This window comes from Heterodontus francisci, chromosome 32 (assembly GCF_036365525.1).
Source record: "Heterodontus francisci isolate sHetFra1 chromosome 32, sHetFra1.hap1, whole genome shotgun sequence".
NCBI lineage: Eukaryota > Metazoa > Chordata > Chondrichthyes > Heterodontiformes > Heterodontidae > Heterodontus > Heterodontus francisci.
In genome coordinates, this window is record NC_090402.1 from 15,539,332 (window position 1) to 15,567,149 (window position 27,818).

At 40.8% G+C, this 27,818-nt stretch overlaps 1 protein-coding gene across 4 annotated transcripts in view; it reads right to left on the bottom strand.

Annotated features, from left to right (window-relative positions):
- LOC137347661 (rap guanine nucleotide exchange factor 1-like) overlaps nt 1-27,818 on the bottom strand; it is a 196,543-nt gene that overhangs the window by 102,506 nt on the left and 66,219 nt on the right. For all 4 annotated transcript variants that reach the window (XM_068012322.1, XM_068012319.1, XM_068012321.1 and 1 more), the window contains exons 2-4: nt 23,368-23,510; nt 14,492-14,670; nt 4,359-4,506 (exon numbers count right to left, since the gene is read on the bottom strand). In XM_068012322.1, the coding sequence (XP_067868423.1) occupies nt 4,359-4,506; nt 14,492-14,670; nt 23,368-23,510 (470 nt within the window). The remainder of the gene's footprint in view (nt 1-4,358; nt 4,507-14,491; nt 14,671-23,367; nt 23,511-27,818) is intronic.

The window sequence follows — 27,818 nt, forward strand, 5'->3', positions numbered from 1 at the left end:
ATGGGTATTGTGCGTTTGTTTATATGGTGACTATTGGCCACTGTCCCAGTTATCTTTTGTCAAGAGCCAGTGACATCTGGGAAGAAAATGGTACCTCCCTCCATGCATGTCTGGGAGATCATTTGTTTGCATTCTATTCAATCTTTCTATAATAAGATAGGCTGCACTTTAAAATAAAGCCAATTCCTAAAATGCACAACATCTGTTAATAAAGCTTCCATCTTCCAAAACTTCCAACTGTGGGTGAACCCTGATCTTGGTTTTATCCAATGAAATTATTGTCATCACATAAAATCACACAATGGTTACAGCACAGAAGGCAGCTATTCAACCTATCATGTCTGTGCTGGCTCTCCGAAGGAGCAATTTATGTACTGCCACTCCTGCGCCCCCTCCCCAATTTGCTATATATTACTCCTTTTCAGACATTTAGAAAATGTAGGAAAATTTACAGCACAGAAGGAGGTCACTCTGCCCATCATGTCTGCGCCAGCCAAAAAACGAGCCACCCATCCTAATCCCACTTTCCAGCACTCGGTCCATACCCCTGGAGGTTACGGGTCTTCAGGTGCATAACCAGACACATTTTAAATGAGTTGAGGGTTTCTGCCTCTACTACCCTTTTAGGCAGCAAGTTCCAGACCTCTGGGTAAAAAAAAATTTTCCTCATCCCCACCAATCACTTTAAATCTATGCCCCCCCCCCCTCCCCCATCACAAAGTCATCTGCTTAGGGAAATAGGTCCTTACCATCCACCATCCAAGTCCCTCTCCACCTTGTACATCTCAATCAAATCTCCCCTCAGTCTTCTCTGTTCCAAGGAAAATAATGCCAGCCTATCCAATCTTTCTTCATAGCTGCAATTTTCCAGTCCTGCAACATCCTCACAAATCTCCTCTGTACCCTCTCTAATGCAATTACAGCCTCTCTCTAACGGGGTGACCAGAACTGCCCACAGTATTCAACTTGTGGCCTAACTAGTTTTTTTTATATAACTCCAGCCTAACCTCGCTGTTCTTATATTCTATGTCTCGGCTAATAAAGGAAAGGATTCCACACACCTTCTTAGCCACCATATTGACCTGGCTGCTACCTTCAGGGATCTGTGGACATGCACTCCAAGGTCCCTCACTTCCTCTACACCTCTCAGTATCCTCCCAATTATTGTGTATTCCTTCGTCTTGTTTGACCTCCCCAAATGCATCACCTCGCACTTCTCTGGGTTGAATTCCATTTACTGGTTTTCTGCCCATCTGACCAGTCCATGATATCTTCCTGCAGTCTACAGCTTCCCTCCTCACTATCAACCACATGGCCAATTTTTGTCATCTGCAAACTTCTTGATCATGCCCCCTACATTGAAGCCCAAATCGTTAATATATACCATAAAAAGCAGGGGACCTAGTACTGAGCCCTGTGGAACGCCAAAAAGAGCCTGTCAGCCACAAAAACACTCGTCAACAATTACCCTTTGTTTCCTGTCGCTGAGCAAATTTTGTATCCAGCTTGCTACATTCCCCTGGATCTGATGGGCTTTTATATTTTTAAACCAGTCTGTTATGTGGGACCTTGTCAAAAGTCTTGGTAAAATCCATGTAGACCACATCAACTGCACTACCTTCATCAATCCTCCTTGTTACCTCCTCAAAAAATTCAATCAAGTTAGTTAGACACAATCTTCCCTTAACAAATCCATGCTGGCTTTCCTTGATTACTCCGTGCCTAAGTGACCGTTTATCCTGTCTCAGAATTGATTCCAATAAATTGGCCACTACCGAGGTTAGACGGACTGGCCTGTCTATCCTCGCTCCATTTTTAAACAAAGGTACAACATTAGCAGTCCTCCAATCCTCCGGCACCACACCTGTATCCAGTGAGGATTGGAAAATGGTAGTCAGACCTTCCACAGTTTCCTCCCTGGCTTCTTTTAACAGCTTCGGCTACATTTCATCTGGCCCTGGTGATTTATCCACTTTCAAGGATGCTAATCCCCTTAATACTTCCTCTCTCCCTATGTTTATCACATCCAATACTTCACACTCCTCCTCCTTAACTATAATATCTGCAGTGACCTCTCTTTTGTGAAGACAGGCAGTATTCATTAAGAATAATACCCACATCTTCCGCTCCTACGCATAGGTTACCTTTTTGGCCTTTTATGGGCCCTACTCTTGTTTTAGTTATCCTCTGTTTTCTGCAGTATTGAGTTCTCTATGTCTGACATAAGCTTTCCTTTTTTGCCTTATCTTACCCTGTATGCTCCTTGACATCCATGGGGCTCTAGGTTTGGCCCTCCCACCCTTTTTCTTTATGGGAACAGGTTTACTCTGACCCCCTTTAATCACCTCTTTGAAAGCCTCCAACTGCTTTAACAACTGATTTGCCTTCAAGTAGTTTTTTCCAGTCCACTTTTGCTACATTACTCCTCAGCTTAGTAAAATTGACCGAACCCCAATTTAGAACTTTAACTCCTGTTCTATCTTTGTCCTTTTCCATAATTATATTAAAACCAACTGAATTATGATCAATACCTCCAAAACGCTCTCCCACTGCCACTCCTTCCACCTGCCCAGCTTAATTTCCTAAATCCAGAACCACACCCTCTTCTTGGACTTACTTCATACTGGCCAAAAAGGTTCTCCTGAATGCATTTCAAGAATTCTGTTCCCTCCATTCCTTTCACTCTAAAATTATCCCAGTTAATACTGGGGTAGTTAAAATCTCCTATCACTGCTCTGTTGTTTTTGCACTTCAGAAATTTCCCTACATATTTGCTCTATCTGCCCCTGACTGTTTGGGGGTCTATAGTACACTCCCAGTAGCGTGACTGCCCCTTTTGTGTTCCTTAGCTCAATCCATACAGCCTCATTTGATGAACCTTTTAACATGTCCCTTTAAGTGGGCGGCACAGTGGCGCAGTGGTTAGCACTGCAGCCTCACAGCTCCAGGGACCCGGGTTCGATTCTGGGTACTGCCTGTGTGGAGTTTGCAAGTTCTCCCTGTGTCTGCGTGGGTTTTCTCCGGGTGCTCCGGTTTCCTCCCACAAGCCAAAAGACTTGCAGGTTGGTAGGTAAATTGGCCATTATAAATTGTCACTAGTATAGGTAGGTGGTAGGGAAATATAGGGACAGGTGGGGATGTTTGGTAGGAATATGGGATTAGTGCAGGATTAGTATAAATGGGTGGTTGATGGTCGGCACAGACTCGGTGGGCCGAAGGGCCTGTTTCAGTGCTGTATCTCTAATCTAAAAAAAAACATCATCCCTCCTCACAGCTGTCATTGTTTCTTTGACCACAATTGCCCCCCCCACACCTTTTTTATCCCCCTCTTTATCCCGTCTGAAAATCCTGTAACCAGGAACGTTGAGTCTCTTTAAGCCATGCTTCTGTAATAGCTATATCATACTGCCATGTTTCTACCTGTGCCCTCAGCTCCTAGGTTCACCAGGATATCGAATTTCAAATTTCTTTACAGGGAACAGTTATCATAGAAGCAGCAAATTCTGGTTTCTAGTAACAAACACCATTTGTAAAACTTGTTACTTCTACTAGTATATTAAAACATTAGAACTCAATTCAGTCAGTATGTACACAAACTAGAATGCCAATTAACATATATATAGATTTTAAGTACAACAGCATTTGCTCATATTGAAACAGTCTCCAGTGAGATGAAATTGATGCTGAAGCTCACCTTTGCATTGTCCTAAAGGTTTAGTCAATTCACTTTGTTGATTACACCCCATTCAAATTTTCAAAAAGTGAGCACATCTAACATGTTGGAATGAAACTTAAATTGGTAAAGTGGAATTATTTTAAAATTATACTCTGCATTGAAAAGTCAGCAAAACCTATCCAGAAACTTTTTGCTGGAAATCAAATATCAAGGGAAAGATGTGCAATCCCATTGTATCATATTGTAAATTCAGGTTAAATAGGAAATCTTACATATTTAGAAGAAAGGAAATCTTTTTTTTAAATAAAAAAAACAAAATCTCTTTCAAATCGCATCAAATAGAGACCACAAACTTGCCTATAGAAGAAATGAAAATGAAAGGGCTTCTGCCCACAATTTACGCAGTGAATGCTCAATCTCAGTCCTGTTGTTGTGGGTGCTGCCAATCTGGGATCAGGCACTTCTCCAGAGAAATGAAAGTTGAGAATGAAAGGTAACCATGTGCAGATCAGGAAGTCTGGGAATATTCTGGAGATGTTTTATTACATAGATTCAAAAACGGTGGCAGACAAGAAAAACAATTATTCTTTTTTTCACCCACCACCCTGCCATCCTCCCACCCCCGCTGCTCCATGAAAGGTTTTGTGGGATAATGTGTGTTCAGATTTTTTGTTTTACATACCTTCACTCCATCAAGCACTGCCTTAATCATCGCCATGACCATTTCCTTGTCATCTAGATTCACACCTTCTAAGATCACACGATCAGACCAGCGAATCAGATTGGCCAGGCTCTGATATACCTGATTTAGACAGGATGTGATGGCTGAGCTGAAAAAAAGAGAGAGGGGGAAAAAAAAAGTAATGCTGCATCTACTTTACAGTGAAGCTCCAATCCCAGGTGATCCAGAAGAACCCAGGTGGCAGATTAAAAAGCAAAAAATAAAAACTGCAAGTACTAGAAATCAAACAAAACCAAAAAATTCTGAAAATGCACATCGGGTCAGTCATCAGTCAGCATCTGTGGAGATCAAATAAATTAACCTTTCAGTTGTACAGCCCTTTATTAGAAGTTGTTCTGGTTAAGGACTGTGCACCAGAAAGAATGAGCTCATTATCTCAGCAAAAATTTTGACTGGCCTGATGTCCATTTCCAACTAGCAGATCACCAGTCTGTGAGCCCTTCACCAACAGCCACCAAGAGAGAAATTTAAACCAACACCTGCAGGAAAGTGTTATACTGTTTTCCTTTTTAATACACAAAGTATGAAACAGCAGATTTGCATTTAAACCATTCTAAAGATGGCAAAAACAGCTGTACCTAGGGTTTACTTTGTGTTAATTCTAACCATTCACCTAGTTAGATTAATTCTTCCTCCACCCTTCAGCTAACAGTGCAGCCCATGTCCTCTGCAGCACAAAACCTAACACACAACTCTGTCCTATACCAGCTACACTGACTCCATGTGCCTTATCTGATCAACATCTAGATCTTGCATCTTATTTTAAAATTCCTCTATGCCCTCACTCCACCCTATTTGGAAAATCCTCTTCGCCTCCATTTAAGTACCTAAGAAATAAGAGCAGGAACAGGCCATATGGTCCCTCAAGCCTGCTTGCTGTTAATTAAGGTCATGGCTGATCTTCTACCTCACGTCCACTTTCCCGCCCTATCCCTTGATTCCCTTAGTGTGCAAAAATTGATCAATCTCAGTCTTGAATATACTCAACGACTGAGCATTCACAATCCTCTGGAGTAGAGAATTCCAGAAATTCAGAACGCTGAGTGAAGAAATTTCCCCTCATCTCAGTCCTAAATTGTTAACCCCTGCACCCCCACCCCCCCACCCCCAACCCTGAGACTATGACCCCCTTGTGCTAGACTCTCCAGCCAGGGAGACAGCCCCTCAGCACCTAACCTGTCTGGCCCGCTAAGAATTTTATGTTTTATTGAAATCACCTCTCATTCTTCCGTACTCCAGAGAATATAGGCCCATTCTACTCAATTTCATCCCAACAATCAATCTTACAGCTGGCCCCCACACCGCCTTCACTTCCACAGACCGACTATTTAGCCATTACGCCCCTGCTCTCTCTCAAAGCTAATTTCACTTTTCGATCCCTCTGCCTTCAAAAGCTTGCCAAAAGAGTCTTCAGTCTTCCACCTTCGAAATTCCTTTACCTCTTGCTGCTCTTCATGTAAAATGCTTACGCTTTTACTTGATGAATGTTATTTAAATGCATGTAACTGCTGATAAATTTAACAAAAACACAGTATATTCCCTGCACAGCTGCACTGAATATTCAATATCACTAATGATGCATTATGCGCAATGACATTACTAGCTAATTTATGTATAACTAAACTTTGATGCTTCAAATATAGCTGACAATTACATATTTATAAATAGTAAGATCTCAAACATCTCCAGTCTTACAAGAACCAGCGCTAACTAGAAAATTCTGAATTGGAATTCCACCAAAAAGGTCAAATATATGAGCCTACCACAAATACACCACTTTGTTCCTGTTGGTTAGTGTCCTGCAATTAGTACAACAGAACGTTAATTGCTATTTGGTTTATTTAAATTAAGGTTGATGGTGGCAGAGAATGGTACACATGCAGACAGTGATTAAACTGCAACCAAGCCAAGTATACCATGGATAATGTGACAAATAAACTCCCTATACTGACCAGAAAAAGTATTCTTTCACCATATTAAAATCCAACAACATGCATTTTAGTTTCCCATTCTGATGGCCCCTCTGGCACATCCAAGTGCTCAATTCGGAGAAAATCATGCAACATTGAGTTGCTCGAGGGAAAATTTCATGTCAGGACAGTGTCCAAAGATTCCACAATCCAGTCCCCTCTGCATAATTCAAATATAATCACATCACAAATGGACCTCAGAACTTTCAAGCATGAGAGTTCATAGCTCACAACAGGAATGTGCATATTTTTTTTTAAACACACCACACAGTTGCATATGCATTTCATTTTTCAGCAAGGGTCACAAGGGTTAAAGCTAGAGTTACTTATCAACATTATTCAGTTTTCATTCGTAGTTGCACCTGTCCATTGAAAAATGAAAGCCAAGTTTTCCTATTCTCCAAAAGACTTTGCTTGGCTTTGGAAAAGTAGTACTATACAGTATATTCATAAAATCATCTCTCCATAAATCCAAAAACTGAATAACCAGTGCCTTATGAGTAGCACTATATTACCTTTGACACTCACCTGCTTACGTATACAATTTTATACAGAAGTTAATATAAACACAAGTACCATAAACCCAGTAAAAAAATTGAAAATGTCACTTTTGAATGCATCAAATAATTACAATCACAAATGTTATCCAATATAAAAAAATCCAGTAAACAATGTAAAATGAGCCAAGATAGGTACCAACTAGCATTAATATTGAAGTAGAAATAACTTTTTGAAATACTTTACAGCAAACATGGTGAACACCAACACCAACTTGCATTTGTATAGCATCTTCACTGTAGTAAAGTTTTATATAGTACTGAGAGTGTTACTGTGGAAATAAAAGGAGAAACTGTTTCAGTTGCAATACAAACATACGAATTAGGAGAAGTAGGCCATTCGGCCGCTCTAGCCTACTCCGCCATTCTATATCATGGCTGATCTGTTTGTCTCGAATTCCACACTCCCATCTACTCCCGATAACGTCTGATTCCCTTGCCTAACAAGAATCTATCTACCTCCGCCTTAAAAATATTCAATGACCCCACCTTCACCACCTTCTGAGTCAGAGTGTTCCAAAGTCGCACAACCCTCAGAAAAAACTTCTCATCTCTGTCCCAAAAGGGTAACCTCTAATTTTAAAACAGTGCCCCCTAGTTCTGGACTCACCCACAAGAACATCCTTTCCACATCCAACTTGTCAAGACCATTCAGGATCTTATATACTTCAATCAAGTCTCCCCTCACTCTGCTAAACTCCAATGAAAACAAGCCCAGTCTGTCCAACCTTTCCTCATAAGACAACCCGCCCATTCCAGGTATCAATCTAGTAAACCTCTCCTCTCAACTACCTCCAACGGATTTACTTCCTTCCTTAAATAGGAGACCAAAACTGTACACAGTATTCAAGATGTGGTCTCACCAGTGCCCTGTATAACTGAAGCATAACATCCTTACTTTTATTTTCAATTCCTCTCATAATAAAGGATAGCATTCCATTAGCCTTCTTTAAGACTTGCTGCACCTGCATACTAACTTTGTGACTCATGCACTAGAACACCTCAATCCCTCTGCACCTCGGAATTCTGCAGTCGTTCTCCGTTTAAGTAATACTCTGCTTTTTATTCTTCCTGCCAAAATGAACAACTTCACACTTTCCCACATTATACTCTGCCAGATTTTTGCCCACTCACTCAACCTATCTATTTCGGTCTGCAACCTCATGTCCTCTTCACAACATACTTTCCTATCTATCTTTGTGTCATCTGCAAATTTAGCTACTATGCCATCGCTCCCCTCATCTATGCCATTGATATAAATTGTAAAAAGTTCAAGCCCCCGCAGAGACTCCTGCGTTGCTCCACTCGTCGCATCCTGCCTATCAGAAAAGGACCCATTTATGCATACTGTTTTCTGCCAGCCAGCCAATCTTCTATCCAGGTCAATACGTTACCCCATACACCATGAGCTCCTACTTTGCACAATAACCTTGTATGTGGCACTTTGGCAAATGCATAGTTAACTATAAAACAAGATTATAAAATAATCGTTGGAATCCGTAAAATCCGGTCGTGGCTTCCAGGGCCAGAGTGGTGGTCTCACCCCCAGCTTTGCAACCGGTGGGTGGGGCCACTGCCTCCACGTTAAATCCCGGTCCATGAATGCAATCTCCCAATCTCCTATGGTTCTTCCCTGTGATCAGGATCTTACTTGCCTAATCTTTTCAATGTTAACCTTTGAACATGAGTCTACACTGTGACGAGTGTTTCCACTTTTTTTGTTAAAATTTGAGAATTTATATTTTAAAACTGAAAAGGGATTCTATAGATGCTGGATCTTTGGGTGCTTTTTTTTTTGAAAAAGGTTACTGGAAGGTTTGGACTGAGTTTGAACTGTAAAGAGTTACTGGAAGGTACCTGTTTTACAATAACTCAACAGGGGTTGTTTTGACTTGGAGATGTTTATGAAGAGGTGACAAGCCACAATTTACAGCGATCAGGAGACTTGGCTTCTGAAAAGTTTTGGTTTTAATTTGAACTGTTAAAACAGAGTGTTACTGGTTGGCCAGTACCCTACTCTTCTATCTCTTGAAAACCAATCCTGTATCTCCAGTGTTTCAGATTCCTATTTCCTCCTGTATTTGAAGAAATCTTGCATGTTTAGTTTGCATGTCAAATGTGTGGAACTGAAACCTTGTTGCTGCACTCCTGCTGCAAGACCTATGTGGAGTCTCAGTAACTGCATCTCATGGAAAGCCTACCCAAACTGATCAACATCATCGCCTGGAAAGAGCTGTTCTAGGAAGACCCTAGTGATGGCCGCCCATTTGCATTTGGGACGCCTAACCAAAACAACGGACTTGTTTCCATAGCTTCCTTTCAGCCAAGTGGGTGTTTATTTTTTAAATTCCTTCTATTTCTTTGTAACAGCTGTAAACAAAAATCCCTTTTTTCCCCTGGTTAACCAGTGTGTGTGCGCGCATGAGGGCTAGGATAAATAAGGGGCTTTAATATTGCAATTTGTATATTTTACTTTATTATTGGTTAAGACTCGGTTTATAATAAATGGATAATTATGTTGTTTATTAAAGAAAACTGGCTGATGTGTTTATTCTGGGAAAAATAGAATACATGATTGACTGCATCAGTAAGTGGAAAAATGTAAATATATGTTGTGAGCTGTGGAGAAGTGGGACTGGAACAAACAGTGCATTCCTCCCGCCTTGGTTGCAACAATACTGATTGCAGCATACAACAGCTACAAATTAAAATATTTTCCTTCATGTCACCATGTTCTGATGTATGAGAGTCCAGCTTGATCGTGAAACTGGAAAACTGAAAAATAAGCTCAAGCCAACTTTTAAAAAACTTAAACCTCATGTTCTTAAAGGTTCTTTATTGATCAAGCAGCAAATCAGGTAATGTGAAAAATTATAATCAAATTTCATGAGCATTTATAACTCTTCGTAGAAATGTACAGACACAAATATCAGTTGGGATGAGCTACGGTCCCACCCCAAATTCCCAAAGATGTATTGACTTGTAACTACCTGTGGCATCAAAAAGCTTTGCTAGTTGATCCTCTTTTCCTGCAAGTTAGCCACAGACAAAAAACATACATGCCACATGTCTGAACCACCTGTCAGTGCATGTTATATTCTTAATATAATACCAAGATGCTCAAAAGTGAGGCTAATTTACTCTTATATTTGCTTACTGAATGAGTTGATACATGTGGCCCATGATTTAGATTGTGAAGTGAAAGACGTTGCTTCTATGAACATACAAATTAAGTGGAATAGGCCAATGGGTCCCTTCGAGCCTGCTCCACCATTTAATAAGATCATGGCTGATCTGATTGTGGACTCAACTCCACTTTCCCGCCTACCCCCAATATGCTCTGACTCCCTTGTTAGTCAAGAATTTATCTACCTCTGACTTAAAAATATTCAATGACCCTGCCTCCACCACTCTCTAGGGAAGAGAATTCCACAGACTAACAACACTCAGAAAAAATTTCTCCTCATCCCCATCGTAAATGGGTGACCCCTTATTTTTAAACTGTGTCCCCTAGTTCTAGTCCCTCACACAAAGGGAAACATTCTCTCAGCATCCACCCTATCAAGTCCCCTCAGGATCTTATATGTTTCAATAAGATCACCTCTCATTCTTCTAAACTCCAATGGACACAGACCCAACCTGTCCAACCTAACATCCCCATCCCAGCTACCAGTCGAGTGAACCTTCTCTGAACTGCCTCTAACACGTTACGACCAGGTGAGAAATGTGTCTAGGGGTCTTTTACTGTCTTTGCCTGGTCTTACTGTAATGGGTTTTAATTTTTAAACACACTATGTTTTGAGCTGCCCCTTGGTGAATCCTTGTTCGCCACTTTCCAATTATAAGGCAAAGAAATGAGCACACCAGATTTTCTTAGGTTTAAAGAAAAGTGAAATTTATTAAACTTAAACTCTAATTCGGTTAACGCCTACAGATATACGACGCGCCCACTCTAGCATGTGCACGCGATACACACATACAAACAGGGACAGGAAAGAGAAGAAAAAGAGAGAGGTTTGAGGCAGTCTCTGAAGGGGATTTCTTGTTACTGTTCCTGTGTTCCAACTCGCCATAGAGTCTTTGAGTTCACGGGTCTTCAGTGGGTCTTCCGTTCTGTGAGAAAGAGATGGCTGCAGACAGGAGAGGTGTTCTCAGTCCTGGAGCAAACAGCTTTCCGAGTTTCTTTCTCTCAGCAAGTTCAAATTCAAACAGCCAGTTAGTCATGTGACAAAACTGGCCTGACCAGGTCTTGTGTGTATTGGAGAAGCAAGGACTGGGTCCTTTGTTCTAACAGTGTCTGCCAGCATGCAAATGTCTTTCCAGTCAGGGGCTTGGCAATTCCTTGTGATAGGCCCTCTTTTCTTCCCAGCCACAACTTTCCCAGCCACAATTTTAAGTCTTAATGTTCATGTGGCGAAATAATGTGTGCCTCAGTCTTGGCAGGTGGGGGTCTGCATGACACACATTTATATCCTTTTTTAAATGAGACCAAAACTGTATACAGTACTCCAGATTATGGTCTCACCAATACCCTATACAACTGTATCAAACCATCCCTACCTTTTATATTCCATTCCCCTTGTCTTCCCCAGTAATCACTTGCTGTATCTGCATACCAACCTTTTGTGATTCATGTACCAGGACATCCAGATCCCTCTGTACTGCAGAGTTCTGCAATCGCTCTCCATTTAAATAATATGCTGTTTTCCTATTCTTCCTGCCAAAGTGGATAAGTTCACACTTTCCCACACTATACTCCATTTGCCAAATCTCTGCCTACTCACTTAACCTATCTATATCCCTTTGCAGTCTCATGTCCTCTTCACAACTTACTTTCCTACCTATTTTGGTGCCATCAGCAAATTTAGCAAACATACATTCAGTCCCTTCATCCAAGTTATTGATTTAAATTATCAATAGTTGAGGACCCAGCACTGATCCCTGTGACACTCCATTCGTCACATCTTGCCAACCCGAAAATGACCCAATCAAGCCTACTGTTTCCTGTTAGCTAACCAATCTTCTATCCATTCTAATGTTACCCCCAAACCATGGACTCTTATGTTGTTTAGTAAGCTTTGATGTGGCACCTTGTCAAATGCATTCTGGAAATCCAAGTATAGCACATCCACAAGTTCCCCTTTATCCACGTTGGTTGCTACTTCCTCAAAGAACTCCAATAAATTAGTCAAACATGATTTCCCGTTCATAAAACCATGTTGACTCGACATTGAGATTTTCTAAGAATCTGAGAAGTGGGGTCATTTAACAGCAAAATACTTCCACTTCTAAAATTATGACAAAGGACAGAAATAATGTCTTTCACAATGAAATTAAATGACAGCAATCTTAAGCATATGAACAAAAGTAGGCCGTTCAGCTCTCAAGGCTGTTCCATCACGCTTTTAAAATTATGGTTGATCTGTACCTCAATTTGTTTGCCTGCCTTTGCTCCATATTCCTTGATACTCTTATCTAAAATTTCAATTGGCCCAGCAGCCACAGCCTCGACAGAAGCAGGTTTCATATTTTCATTACCCTGCACGTGGGAAAAAATACTTCCCAACTTCACACCTAAATAGCCCTGCTCTAATCTTAAGATTATGCGTCCCAATTCTGAATTTCCCCCAGAAAGAAATGATTTCTGTATCAAATCGCTTTACTATTTTAAAGAACTTAATTTGGTCTCCCCTCAACCTTCTAAACTCAAGGGAATACAAATCCAAGTTTATGCAATCTTTAGAACTTAGCCTATAACAAACAAGCATCAATCGTAAATATTCCAATAACCTTATTTACTTATGTAACTGAATAGAGCAACATTAAGGTGAACATTTAGGTGTTCATCTTCTAATGCTCACCTAATGAAGGGCATTCAAATGCAAAGAAACTACTATCTCAATCTTTTAATCTTGATCTGCGCACTAGGTCCAACATACTTTCAAAATATGCTCATTATACATCAGTTACAGAATCACAATCCTTCAAAGAAAAAAAGGAGCTCCAAAAATATTACTGACTCTCATCCAATTCATTTAAAAAAACAAATCAAATGTTCTAACAGAGGGTCCATACCTGAAATGTCAACTTGCCTGTCCTCTCCAAAGAGGCTGCCTGACCTCCTTTGTGTTGGTTCAATTTCAGATTTCCACCATTTTAATTTTTACTCAAAGGTTTACTGCCGTGGCTGCTTTGTAAATTGTAAACCTTGCACTGCTAGAAGCTCTGTCCTACTATTTTTTAAATTTTCAGTTAACATGTCAAAACACCAATATTACAGTTACATACCTCCTCAGGAACCAGGCATTCGATTCATTAAACCTACACATCGAATTAATTTCATCTTTTTAATGATTTTTGTATAGTCTTCCATTTTTAGTAGTCAATTTCGTCACAAGTGCATGAAGCCAAGCCCCAAGCTTACCCTCATCTGATAGCCACACAAATGCAGGTCTGAAAACTCACCAGTTGATGATTCAGATGGCACAGTGGTGGTGGTAGAGGCAAGGAGGCAAGACAGCAGCAGCAACACATATTTATGTAGCACCTTTAACATAATAAAATGTCCCAAGGCATTTCATAGGGAAATTATAAAACAAAATATATGACACCGAGCCACACAAGGAGATATCAGAACAGATGACTAAAAGCTTGCTCAAAGAGGTAGGTTTTAAGGATCATTTTGAAGAAAAGTTAGGTAATAACAGACGGGTTTAAGGAGGGAGTGCCCAGGCAGTTGAAGGCACGGCCACCAATGATCGTGATTAAAATCGGGGATGGTCAAGAGGCCAAATTGCAGCAGCGTAGATATCTCACAATTGTGGGGTGGAGAGGATTACAGAGATAGGTCATGGAGAGATTTGAAAACAAAAGATGGGAATTTTAAAATCAAGACATTGCTTAACTGGGAGCCAATGCAGGCCAGCAAGAACAGGCATGACAGATGAACGGGATTTGATGCTACTTAGGACACAGGCAAGATTAGATTAGAAGGTGAAAGGAGGGATGATGATAAGGGGATATGGGAACAAGGCAGCTAAAGTATTTAGGATGATGATCGTGTGGAGGAGTGAACACTGACTGGATTGGCTGGGCCAAATGACTAGTTTCCATGTTAAACTTTCAGGATTTCTAATGTGGGGTATCTGCAGAAAAATGAACTATATTGGCTGAAAGGACTTGTATTGGTAGAGATCATAATCAAAGAGGCAAATTGTAAATGAGTAAAAAGAGGGAGCCGAAGATATAACATAAGGGTATACCAGTGCAGGATGGGAAAAAATGCCATTACTGCAAATACAGTGGCTGCACTGGGACAGCTAGGAGTGGAATCAGATAAAGGATAAACCAAAAACAAAACTGCACCATTGACATGCTTTGTCTGCATCAGAAACTCTGAACATAATTTAATTCCACACTTTGAATTATGTATTTTTTTTAAAATGAAATGTACAAAAAGTCACATCAGCCAAGCTTGTATGTCACTACTGACTAACTTCTGAGCACCCAGCAGAAATTTTAGAGCCACAGAAAGTTACTCACTCACCTCTGTTGAATGCGTGGATCCACTTGTACTAACGGCAAGATGGCCTCCAGGACTTTACTGGCTGATCCTGGCAACATCTCAAGCACTTTTTTGTCAATCACCATTTTATCCACAATGGTTTTAAAATACCGCAGTGCACTCACCACTTCCTTTTCCCGCTCCTCCAGCCGGTTTAAAGTCTGCAACAAACAAATTAAAAGTCAGGTGTGCGTAATTCAGAAACAGCTAGCTTTTAGGAAAGTATCATGCACAAAAATGTCAAGGAACAATCCATTTCAGAGTATTTTAACTCTAAGATTTTTATATGAAGTGTAATACAAAAAAAAAGTAGGAATGAAAACTTCAACAGTTTTTGCATAAAAGTGTCATCTATTCACAGAACTCAACTCGGTTCACATTACTACATCAAAACAAACAGTATTGAGTACTTAACGCCTGTCGGCCCCAGCAGTACATGCACACACAACCTAAAAGCAACCTGTAGCATTTTCTCTACAGTTTTTGACTGACCCTAACCCTAATTTATGAAATTTAGAAAAACTCCAAGGGATCACAAAACGTGAAGAAAATCCTGCATTTACAATTTTCAAATGGTGAAATGCAATCCTAGAATATAAAGTTAACTTTTGAGTTAAGAAACCTATAAAACTGAATGCTGAAGCTATGAAAACAGAATAGTGAATTTTGTACAATGTTAAAGCAAGACCACAAGTTATAAAATACAGTTGCAGTGCGTTAAAACTGGCAAATAAATTAATTTACCAAAGCACGGCACGTGGTAGGGAAATATAGGGACAGGTGGGGATGTGGTAGGAATATGGAATTAGTGTAGGATTAGTATAAATGGTGGTTGATGGTCGGCACAAACTCAGTGGGTCGAAGGGCCTGTTTCAGTGCTGTATCTCTAAAACTAAAAACTAAAACGGGGTCTTGGCAGTTGGTTAAAAGCCAACATTTATTTGTTGATTAGTGTTCCTGTCGTCAATCTAACATTTTTGCTAGGCATAAGGGAGCATTTTGATATCCTTGGAGTGAACAGGACGACCATATCAAGATAGAGTCAGAGTTATACAGCACAGAAACAGGCCCTTTGGCCAAACGCGTCTGCGCCGACCATCCAACACCAATCCAATCTAATCCTACTTTCCCGCACTTGGCCCGTAGCCTTGTATGCTATGGCGTTTCAAGTGCTCATCTAAATACTTAAATATGAGAGTTCCTGCCTCTACAGCCCCTTCAGGCAGTGTTCCAGATTCCAACCATCCTCTGAGTGAAAAAATTTTTCCTCAACTCCCCTCTAAACCTTCTGCCCCTTATCTTAAATCTATGCCCCCTGATTATTGACCCCTCCACTAAGAGAAAAAGTTTCTTCCTATCTATCCCATCAATGCCCCTCAATTTTGTATACCTCAACTAGGTCCCACCTCACTCAGCCTTCTCCGCTACAAGGAAAACAACCCCAGCCTATCCAGTCTCTCTTCATAGCTGAAATGCTCCAGCCCAGACAACATCCTGGTGAATCTCCTCTGCACCCTCTCCAGTGCAATCACATCCTTCCTATAGTGTGGTGACCAGAACTGTACACAGTACGCCAGCTGTGGCCTAATCAGCATTTTAAACAGCTCTAACATAACCTCCCTGCTCTTATATTCTATGCCTCGGCTAATAAAGGCAAGTATGCCATATGCCTTCCTAACTACCTTATCTACCGGTACTGCTGCCTTCAGTGATCTATGGAGATGCACCCCAAGGTCCCTCTGACCCGGTGTACTTCCTAGGGTCCTATCATCCATTGCATATTCCCTTGCCTTGTTAGTCCTACCAAAGTGCATCGCCTCACACTTCAGGATTAAATTCCATTTGTCACTGCTCCGCCCATCTTACCAGCCCAACTATATCGTCCTGTAATCTAAGGCTTTCCTCCTCACTATTCACACCACCACCAATTTTCATGTCGTCTGCGAACTTACTGATCATACCTCCTACATTCACATCTAAATCATTAATGTAGACTACAAACAGCAAGGGTCCCAGCACCGATCCCTGCAGTACACCACTGGTCACAGGCCTCCATTCATAAAAACAACCCTCGACCATCACCTTCTGCCTCCTTCCACTAAACCAATTTTGGATCGAATTTGTCAAATTACCCTGGATCCCATAGGCTGTTACCTTCTTAACTAATCTCCCATGCGGTACCTTATCAAAAGCCTTACTGAAGTCCATGTAGACTACATCAACCGCTTTACCCTCACCAACACATCTGGTCACCTCCTCGAAAAATTCAATCAAATTTGTTAGACATGATCTCCCCCTGACAAAGCCATGCTGACCATCACCGATTAATCCCCTCTCAAGTGGAGATTAATCCTGTCTCAGAATTTTTTCCAATAACTTCCCTACCACTGACGTTAGACTCACTGGCCTATAATTACCTGGTTTATCCCTGCTACCCTTCTTGAATAATGGTACCACATTCACTGTCCTCCATTCCTCTGGTACCTCTCCTGTGGCCAAATTTGTGTCAGAGCCCCTGCTATCGCCTCCCTTGCCTCACATAGCAGCCTGGGATAGCGCTCATCTGGGCCTGGGGATTTATCCGTCTTTAAGCCCACTAATACAGCTAATACTTCCTCCTTTTCAATGCTAATTTGTTTCAAGTATATCACAATCCTCCTCCCTGATCACTACACCTACGCCCCTCTCCATAGTGAACATAGATGAAAAGTAATCATTCAAAACCTCACCTATGTCCTCTGGCTCCACACAGATTGCCACTTTGGTCCCTAATGGGCCCCACTCTTTCCCTGGTTATCCTCTTGCCCTTAATAAAACGCCTTGGGATTTTCCTTTATCTTATCTGTCAGTGTTTTTTCATGTCCCCTCTTCGCTCTAATTACTTTTTTTTTTAAAGTATCCCCCTACACTTTCTATACTCCTCTAGGGCCTCTGCTGTTTTCAGTGCTCTGAATCTGCCATAAGCCTCCTTTTTTCCCCTGATCTATTCCTCTATATCCCTTGGGTTCCCTTGACTTGCTGGTCCTACTCTTCGCCTTTATGGGAACATGTTAGACCTGAACCTTCACTATTTCCTTTCTGAATGACTCCCACTGGTCTGATGTAGATCTTCTACACAGACATTTAATATGCTATTTTTACTGCATGTAGTAATTTATGCAAAATTAACTTGGCTTCATGTATTCATTTGATTTATTACTTAGCCTGGTCCCAATATGCCTTAATTAAAAGTCCATGCATATTAAAATACATCTCAGGTTGCCTGCAGAACTGAATTAATTTCATGCAATACATAACAGGGCTTACAATTAACATTTATACAGTAAACCAATTATCAGTAGATTTAATAGAGCAGAGGAAGTGGAACTTGAATGATAAACCAGTGGAAGGAGAATACAAAAGCAGTGAGACTGCATTGGCATGCAGGATGCTTCAACAGATTTTTGTACATTAGCTAGAATGTAGTGTAATCACTGAAAAGAATTAAACTTTTGATGGCATTCACAAAGTTTTTGATGAAGATTAAGAATAGTTGGCCAAGAATGCCTTTCTAAAGAGCCACTATATAAATGTCAGAAGACTGAAATAGATACTAGCATGGAGGGACACAGGAGAATAAGTCATCAGGCATAAGATCCATTATTGAGGTAATAACAAGTCATTTAGAAATTTCAATGCAATCAGGCAGAGTCAACATGGTTTTGTTGAAAGGGAAATAGTGTTTAATTAATTTATTAGAGTTCTTTGAGGAAGTAACGAGCAACGTGGATAAAGGGGATCATGTGGATGTGGTGTACATGGATTTCCAGAAGGCATTTGACAAGGTGCCACATCAATGGTCACTAAACAACATAAGAGCCCATGGTATGGGATAACATTCACATGGATAGCGGACTGGATCATTTTCAGGTTGGCAAGCTGTAACTAGTGGAGTGCCACAGGGATCAGTGCTGGGACCTCAACTATTTACAATCTATATCAATGACTTGGATGAAGGGACTGAATGTATGTTTGCTAAAGTTGTTGATGGCACAAAGATAGGTTGGAGAGTAAGTTGTGAAGAGGACGTAAGGAGTCTGCAAGGGATATAGATAGGGTAAGCGAGTGGGTTAAGATTTGGCAGATGGAGTATAGTGTGGGAAAGTGAACTGGCCCATTTTGGCCAGAAAAATAGAAAAGCAACATATTATTTAAATGGAGAGAAATTGCAGAACTCAGATGTCAAGGGATCCTAGTACACAAAAAGTTAGGATGCAGGTACAGCAAGTGATTAAGGCAGCAAATATAATGTCACATATTGAGAGGGGAATGGAATATAAAAGATGTTTTGCTACAGTTGTACAGGCAATTGCTGAGACCACATCTAGAGTATTGTGTACAGTTTTGGTGTCATTACATAAGAAACTCATTACATAACTGCATTGGAAGTAGTTCAGAGAAGGTTCACTCGACTGATGCCTGGGATGAGAGGAAAAGTTGGACAGGTTGGGTCTGTATTTATTGGAGTTTAGAACGATGAGAGGTGATCTTATTAAAACAGAAGATCCTGAGGATACTTGACAAGGTGGATGCTGAAAGGATGTTTCCCCTTGTGGGAGAGACTAAAACTAGAGGGCACAGTTTAAAAATAAGAGGTCTCCGATTTAAGACAGAGATGAGGAGAATTTTCTTCTTTAAGCATCGTGAGTCTGTGGAACACTCTTCCCCAGAGAGTGGTGGAGGCAGCATCATTGAATATTTTTAAGGCAGAGGTAGACAGGTACTTGACAAATAAGGGAGTCAAAGGGTATCAGGTGTAGGCAGGAAAGTGGAGTTGCGTCCACAAACAGATTAGCCATGATCTTTATAGAATGGCGAGCCGGCTCGAGGGGCCAAATAGCCTACTCCTGCTCCTAGTGCGTATATTAGTAAGATTAAAAACAGGAAATGTACATAAACAGTGACAACCTTAGACATTTCTTCAACTATTTTTAGCTTTCTAGTCCAGAAAGAGGTTATCAGTGTGAACTGTTTTTGGAGCAGTTCCAATACCACACCTAGATAGGGTTGCAACAGATCAGTCACGTAGTAAAGGCTGAGCAGTGATAAAACTATGGTTTGTCCAGGCCATTGCTGAAACCAAACAAACAGGCAGGGCTGTACCAGCTGCAGGCAGAAATCCTGGAAAGCTTTATCCATCTGTATTGAGAAATGTCCTTAAGTTCTGTCCATCCACACGAGACAGCCAAGGACAACTAATGAAGATATCAGAAAGAGTGTTTGTTCATAATCGTCTGACCTCACAGCTTGAAGATTGCAATAGTGTTTGCAGGAACCTCAAAAATATCCAAGCTCACTCCTGGTACCTGGACACCACCTTTACCACAGCAACATCGTAAATAACCAAGAAGCCATCTTGATACCACCACCATAGCTTTACGTTCCTCAAAACCCCAAATACTGCCTTCAGACAACCTAAATTCCTCAATCGATATGCATCAGAAAAATAGTACTTGGGTCAACAATAATGTTCAATTGTTAGATCAATAAAAAGGCACATAGAAGACTAGATCCAGATCAATTTTCTTTTTATATTGTGTTACAACCGAGGCAGGAGGAGCACACTGTTTTTCCTAGTTTCACTTTTCCACAGGTCACAACATATATTTAAATGTGCACCCAGTTACCAATACATTAGTCATAGACACTATTTTTATCCCAGATTAAAATACAGCAACCAAAAAATTAAAATACAGTAACAAAATTATCAGATTATAAATTATATAAAACAAGACTTAACCACTGGCAAAGCATTAACAGACTGAAATATGAGAGTTCCCTTTCTAACACGCACAAAAAGAGATTTTCTCTTTGGAGCTCTGTTACCAAAAAAAAGACAAAAAATACTTTGGCCAAATACTTTCTAATTTTTAAAGAAAAATAATGTGGAAAGAGGTCAGTTGTCCCTTTTTGGTTTGGCATCCCAAATACGCGTAGACGGCTGTCACTGGGATCTTTGTTTAAGAGATACAGCACTGAAACAGGCCCTTCGGCCCACCGAGTCTGTGCCGACCATCAACCACCCATTTATACTAATCCTACACTAATTCCATATGCCTACCACATCCCCACCTGTCCCTATATTTCCCTACCACCTACCTATACTAGGGGCAATTTATAATGGCCAATTAACTTATCAACCAGCAAGTCTTTGGCATGTGGGAGGAAACCCACGCAGACACAGGGAGAACTTGCAAACTCCACACAGGCAGTACCCAGAATTGAACCCGGGTCGCTGGAGCTGTGAGGCTGCGGTGCTAACCACTACGCCGCCCACTGTTCCTAGAACACTTCTTTCATGGCTATGTGGAGGATCAGTTTGGCAGGCTTTCTAGGAGAAATGCGGCAACAGGGGTTTCTGGCAGGCCCTTCAGGATGAATGCAGCATCAATTTCTCCATTTTTTACACTTGCTTCTAAGAGCTTCCCAAAGAGATGCAAAAGCTGGCAGGCTTTCCAAAGAGATGGGAAAAGGCTGAACTGGGGTTTTGCCCTTGGCAGGTTGATTCTTAAACTCCTTTCAAAGCACAGTCCAAACCCCAAATGGCTGTCCTAAGCAAATGCAAAAACAATATCTCAAGAGTCAAGCCTCCTGACCCCTATAAATCTTGACCTGTTACTTCTCTGTAAACATCTTGGCCAGGTCAAAAAAAACCCCACTGGGTACTTATCTGAAGACAGGTGACTTCCAGTAAGAGTTGTTTACAAACCAAGCCCAAAAGACCTTCCAATGACCTCTTTTTAAAATTAAAACAAAGCCCAGCACCTATGGCACCCTTTTAAGTTTTCCCAAATAAAACAATGGCCATGATTCTAAAATACATGAGTCCTCAAAAATATTAAACCAAAAAATAGAAGCACTTTCGTAACAATTGCTACAAAGTCCCATGTGGAAAACATTATAAACAGCCCAAATTGCAATACAAAAAGTGGTGCTCCATCGCAAATTCTTTCAAAGCGAAAATGTTGCCATTGGTGTGCACAATAATTGAAGGAAATTCTAGATCTGCTCAGTATTGAACTTTTTAAATGGGAGATCAGGACTGGTATCTAGAATGACTGCTACTAGAAAATAATTAGCTGCTAATGAATAGACCTACTGATGCATCAGCAAAGTGGATCTTTTCTTGTTAAACTACATCATGGCAGGTCATGGACAGATTTTTGACTACAAAAATGGCAATTTCTCCTATTTTCAAGGAACAATTAAATTTTTTCTGATGCATGCAAAAAAAGTTGCATCATGATCAGAGAACCCCTCTACGCTGATGCTGTGCGATCCCTCACTCACATGGAAACTCAGCTACAAAGACACATGGACTTTCTCTCCCATGCCTGTAACTTGTTTTCCTTGACTATAAGCGTCAAGAAAACCGTAGTAATGGGACAAGGTGTTGCACCTCCACCCTGATCAAACTAAACATCCTACTGAAAGTGGTTAGCAAATTCAGCTACCTTGGATCCATGGTGACAGACAATCTGTCGCTTGATGCAGAGCTCAATACATAGGGAAAGCAGCTACCACCTTTGGCTGACTAGCGAAACATACACCAACACCAAGCTTACCCTTAAGACCAAGCTGATGGCCTGTCTTCTCAACACCTTGTTGTACAGTCATGAAACATGAGCGACTTACAGCTACCAGGAAAAGAAACTCAATAATTTCCATCTTCGCTGTCCGTTGTGTTATGGGTATATCCTGGCAGGTCAAAATCACAAATGCAGCAGTCCTTTCAAAGGCAGAGCTCCCAAGTATGTTGGCACTAATCAAACCAAGGCAGCTTCGGTGGATTGGACACGTCCACAGGATGGAAGATGGTCACATACCCAAGGACCTTCTGTATGGTGAGGTAGCTGGGGCCAGACAACTAGTGCACCTGAGAGTCACTAGCTGGTGAAAGGTAAATGGCAACATATCCTGTGGACTGGTATGCACGACCAGTTGCTACAGCAGCTTGGCAACAGGCACCAACGTCAAAAACAACTCCCAGCATCACTTGGCAACTTCACATGCGGCACTTGCGGCAGAACCTGCCTCTCAAGGATTGGCCTTCACAGCCATCAGCAAAGGTGCACCAAGAGAAGACGCCCCACCTAAATGGATTGTTTGCTGCATGTCCATCATCTTTCATAGATGGAAGAATGCCAACCAAAAGCTTTTTGGAGGAAGACATTACACTGAAAACCATTTTTTTTCTGGCCTGCCCCCACCTCTACTTTTCCCAGCATTTAAAAACTACTTTTTTGATCATGCTCTTGTGCTCAAAGTGAGAGCTATTCAGTACTGGGATTCAAATTCCTTGAAGTTTTCAATTCAGAATGATTAATACAATGACATAAGATCCTGACTGCTCATCTTTGGACCAATTAGCTAACCTTGTTTTGTGCCTAGCAGTCTTGGCTGGCCTGCTTCACGTCAGTTCTGCTATGATAATCAAACCATATTGCATAATGAAATATGATCCTGCCAAAGATATGGAATACAGTAGTCAAGTCCATCAGTAACAGGAAATGCCTTGCTGCTGACTAAAAAAATGGCAGCATCAACTGCAGAATTTGAATTAGAAAGTGAGAAAACCAGTAATGAGATTAAACCTGGGCCCACAGAACAGGAAAGTTAAAAGACTAACGTAGAACTTACTGCACAATTACTTGAGAAACATACAATTTGATGACTTTGGACTACGACAACAGGATATGAATGAAAATTAAAATTTAACTTTAATTTGTATATCTTGTAACTGGAAAGAAGTTAGAAGTTATAAACAACAGCTTTGACATTACACTTTCTTTGCACAATACATAGAATAAAGAACCAACCTTGTTTGGAGGTTTTTCTATGTTAGTCTTAATAGTTATTTCCACTGGTTTTCCCTTTTTTGATGGAGTTCGTTTTATTTTTGGCGAATGAAATTTGTCCATCAACTTCATGGTGAACGAGGTCAGGTGGGAGCGTTGGGAATCTGGAAGAGTGAAGGAGCACATAGTAACCAAAGAAGTGCTGTACTAAAATAATTAACTAATACATGGACTGAATAGGAAAAGAAAACCAGCCAGATAACTAACAGTGAAATTACACATATATTTTCTGGTTCTATGGTTCAATGTCATTGGGCTAGATCATTACAGCATGAGGAAGCTGACATTAGCTTGGCAAAGCAAAATCATCAGGTTTTTCTAGAACAATCCAAAAAAATCTCTGGCTGAGCTTTCATTGACAAACCATTTTGAGTGAATGGGCTGGATTCAGCAATGTGCTGGGGCCCTTGGTGGTCAGAAATCTAACCCAGTTACACCGCTGCCAGTGCTGTGTACTGCACCCTGCAGTGTTAAGGTCACAACTGATTTTCAGCTGTAGACCTCTCTTCCCACCACCACCTCCTCCATTTCAAGGGCAGGTCTTTTAAAGCCAGTAGTACAAAAATCATATGGTTGGTCACAAGAGGACATCTTGGCTCAGTTGGGTAACTCATCTGGGCCAGAGCACAGATTTATAATCTAGACTAATCTTCTGGCGTAGTACTGAAGGTGTGCGAGAATGTCCGAGGTGCCGTCCTTCACACCTGTTTGCTTTGATGGATCAGAAGAACTCAGAACATTATCTGAGAAGTAGTTCTTCCATTGCAATAATCAACAATTCTCCCTCAACCAAAACTAAGTAAAAGAAAACATTGAATGGTCATTATGCCACCAACGGGTATGGGACAAATCACCTATAAACCACTGACTCAACACCAAAAACAATTCATGGGGTGAAGCAGTGAAAGATACTAGAATGTAAAAGTTGCTATATAAATTCAAGTATATCTTTTGCCTGCAAGTGATACAAAGACCACATGAGAGATGAAGTATTAAGACCAAAAGCTTTAGTATGAAAACTGTGTTTTGAACATTAGTACTTTAAGAGTCAGTGCCAGACTATCCCACACCATTAATGTTACTACACAACTAGCTGGATGGAGACAAGACCTTAGCGATATAAGTTGAACGTTACTTTTTTCTCCAATTGTTGTCTGCACTACTACATGATTACATAGCACATATAGCACAGAAACAGCACATCTGGCCCAACTGTCTATGCTGGTGTTTATGCTCCACATGACCCTCCTCCCATCTTATTTCATCTAGCCCCATCAGCATAACCTATTCTTTTCTTTTTTTTTTTGAAGAGATACAGCACTGAAACAGCCCCTTCGGCCCATTGTGATTATCCAGCTTCCCCTTAAATTCATATAATCTAGTCGCCTCAATTCCTCCTTGTGGTAGCAAGTGTCACAGTCTCACCATTGTTTGGGTAAAGACTTTTCTCCTAAATTCTATATATTATTAGTGACTAGCTCATATTTATGGCCTCTAGTTTTGGTCTCCCTGCAAGTGAAAACATTCACCCTATGATTTTTTTTTTTATCAAGCAATCTTAAAACATCAAAAGTATAAATGCCCAAGGTACCAGGTTAAGATCCAGATTACTTTTAATGATCAAACTGAATACAACAAAACACAGATCAGTGAACAGAATATTTAGTGGTCTTTTATTACTAAGATATTTCATTTTAGTCTTGTGATGTAATAGCATACAAGTTAAATGGGCTTGAACCTAGTCTAAATACATGGATCATATCTTATGTGGCAAAATAGCTTGGTGTATACACCAATTACATTGAAGTCATTTATGATGCGTTAGGGACACATTAAAAGGTTATAGAACAAAACAGATTACGTATATTGAATTTTTTTTTAATGATGCTGGAGCTTCTCAAAGCCTAACGGATGCAGTTAGATATGGAGTCAAAGAGGAACCTGGTTAGGTATTAACCAGCATTTAATTCTAAAGTCAAGCGGCCAAAAATTCTGGCAGCAGTGTTAAATTTGTTTTAAAGTTTGCTCTGTACTCATCAGCAAAGTTTTACCTTAATGGCTGATGACATTTGAGAATATTATACTGCTAGACAAGCAAGGCAGTTTTTGACACCTTGGCAGGGAGATCTACGGAGTTTCTTATGGGCTGAAGAGGAGAGATGTAGGTTACCATTTCATTGTCTGTAACAGTGGTAGCTTCAAACACACTCAAGATAGCTATTACTCAGATGCAGCGTCACATTCACCTGCATGACACTGAATAATGTGCCTTAAGTCAACTTCAGAATAAATCGGCCCTAAACCACCAATGTGAACTTTAATATTCCACACATCATATGATGTAATGTAGTTTGCAGCATTCTCTTCCACTGTGGGTTCATGCCCAAACTCTTTACATAAGATCTTACTGTTGCCATTTTCATCTCATACACAAATAAGAGAGAGATTCTCAAATGGCCAACGAGAAAAGCATACAATTATCTAGCAATACTCAGCAGGTCTGGCAGCATCTGTGGAGAGAGAAGCAGAGTTAACGTTTCGGGTCACTGACCCGAAACGTTAACTCTGCTTCTCTCTCCACAGATGCTGCCAGACCTGCTGAGTATTTCCAGCATTTCTTGTTTTTATTTCAGATTTCCAGCATCTGCAGCATTTTGCTTTTATTATACAATTATCTAGATTGGTTCTAGCCACAAGTCCTTATACAAGGACACTATAACTCTAACTCAGATAAATAAAGTAGAAGCACCAAGTTTGAAGTCAGAACTTAAACAAAAACACCCACAGGGCAGTGACAAAATTCCATAGTCGTTCTGAAGCTTTGGTCAACATCAATAACGAAGACAAACTAAAATCACTGCTGCAGCAGAAACTGACAGCCAGATTGAGCTTCTGAACCCAAAGTAACATTGGCTGCTTTTTATTACAATATTTTTCCTTAAGTTCGCTAATCCATATTAGCTTTCGAAATGCAAAACTAAAAGCAAAAGTATATTATAAAGTTTTCATTCTAATGAAAGGTCATCAACCTGAAATGTTAACTCGGTTTCTCTCAGGTCTTCTGATTTGCTGAACACTCTATTTTATACAGATGTCAGCTGTGGCTCAGTTAATAACACCCTCACCTCACAGTCAGTATGCTGTGGGTTCAAGTCCCACTCCAGGACTTGAGCACAAAAATCAAGGCTGACACTCCATGCAGTACTGAGGGAATGTTGCACTGTCGGAGGTGCCATCTTTCAGATGAGACGTCAAACCAAGGTCCCGTCTGCACTCTCAGGTGGACATAAAAGATCCACAACGTTATTTTGAAGAAGAGTAGGGAAGTTATCCCCAATGATCTGGCCAATAATTATCCCTCAATCAACAGTACGAAAACAGATTATCTGTCATTATCACATCGCTGTTTGCGGGAGCTTGTGGCTACAAGAGCAGGTCAGAGGCTGGAAATTCTGCAGCGAGTAACCCACCTCCTAACTCCCCAAAGCCTGTCCATCTACAAGGCACAAGTCAGGAGTGTGATGGAATACTCTCCACTTGTTTGGATGAGTGCAGCTCCAACAACACTCAAGAAGCTCGACACCATCCAGGACAAAGCAACCCACTTGATCGGCACCCCACCCACCACCTTCAACATTCACTCCCTCCACCACTGACGCAGAGTGGCAGCAGTGTATACCATATACAAGATGTACTGCAGCAACTCAAGGCTCCTTTGACAGCACCTTCCAAACCTGCGACCTCTTCCGAGGACAAGGACAGCGGACACATGGGAACACTGCTATCTGCAAGCTCCCCTCCAAGTCACACACCATCCTGACTTAGAAATATAATCGCCATTCCTTCACTGTTGCTGGATCAAAATCCCTAACAGCAGTGTGGGCGTACCCACACCAGATGGACTGCAGCAGTTCCAGTCAGCAGCTCATTACCACCTTCTCAAGGTCAATTAGGGATGGGCAACCAATGCTGGCCTTGCCAGCAACACTCATATCCCATGAAAGAAAAAAAAAAGAGCTTGCTGCGTGTAAATTGGCTGCCATGTTTCCAATATTACAACAGTTACTGTATTCCAGAAGTACTTAATTGGCTGTAATGTGCTTAGGGTTGTCCTGTGGTCATGAAAAGTGCTATATAAATATAACACTATCTTTTTTAAATAATGGCTCCCACTCTAACAAGATGATGCAATATTTCCCCACATTAAACCTGTAGATTGGCAAATGAATTTCAATATACCCAAGTGTGAGGTGGTACATATTAGTAGGAAGAATGACACCTAAACCTTGCAAATTAAGTGTCTAAATGATGTAGAAGAGCACATGGGTCTGGGGGCACAGATACACAAATCACAAAAGTAGTGATGTTAATAAGCCCATAAAAATAGCAAAGTGCTGGGGTTCATTTCTAGA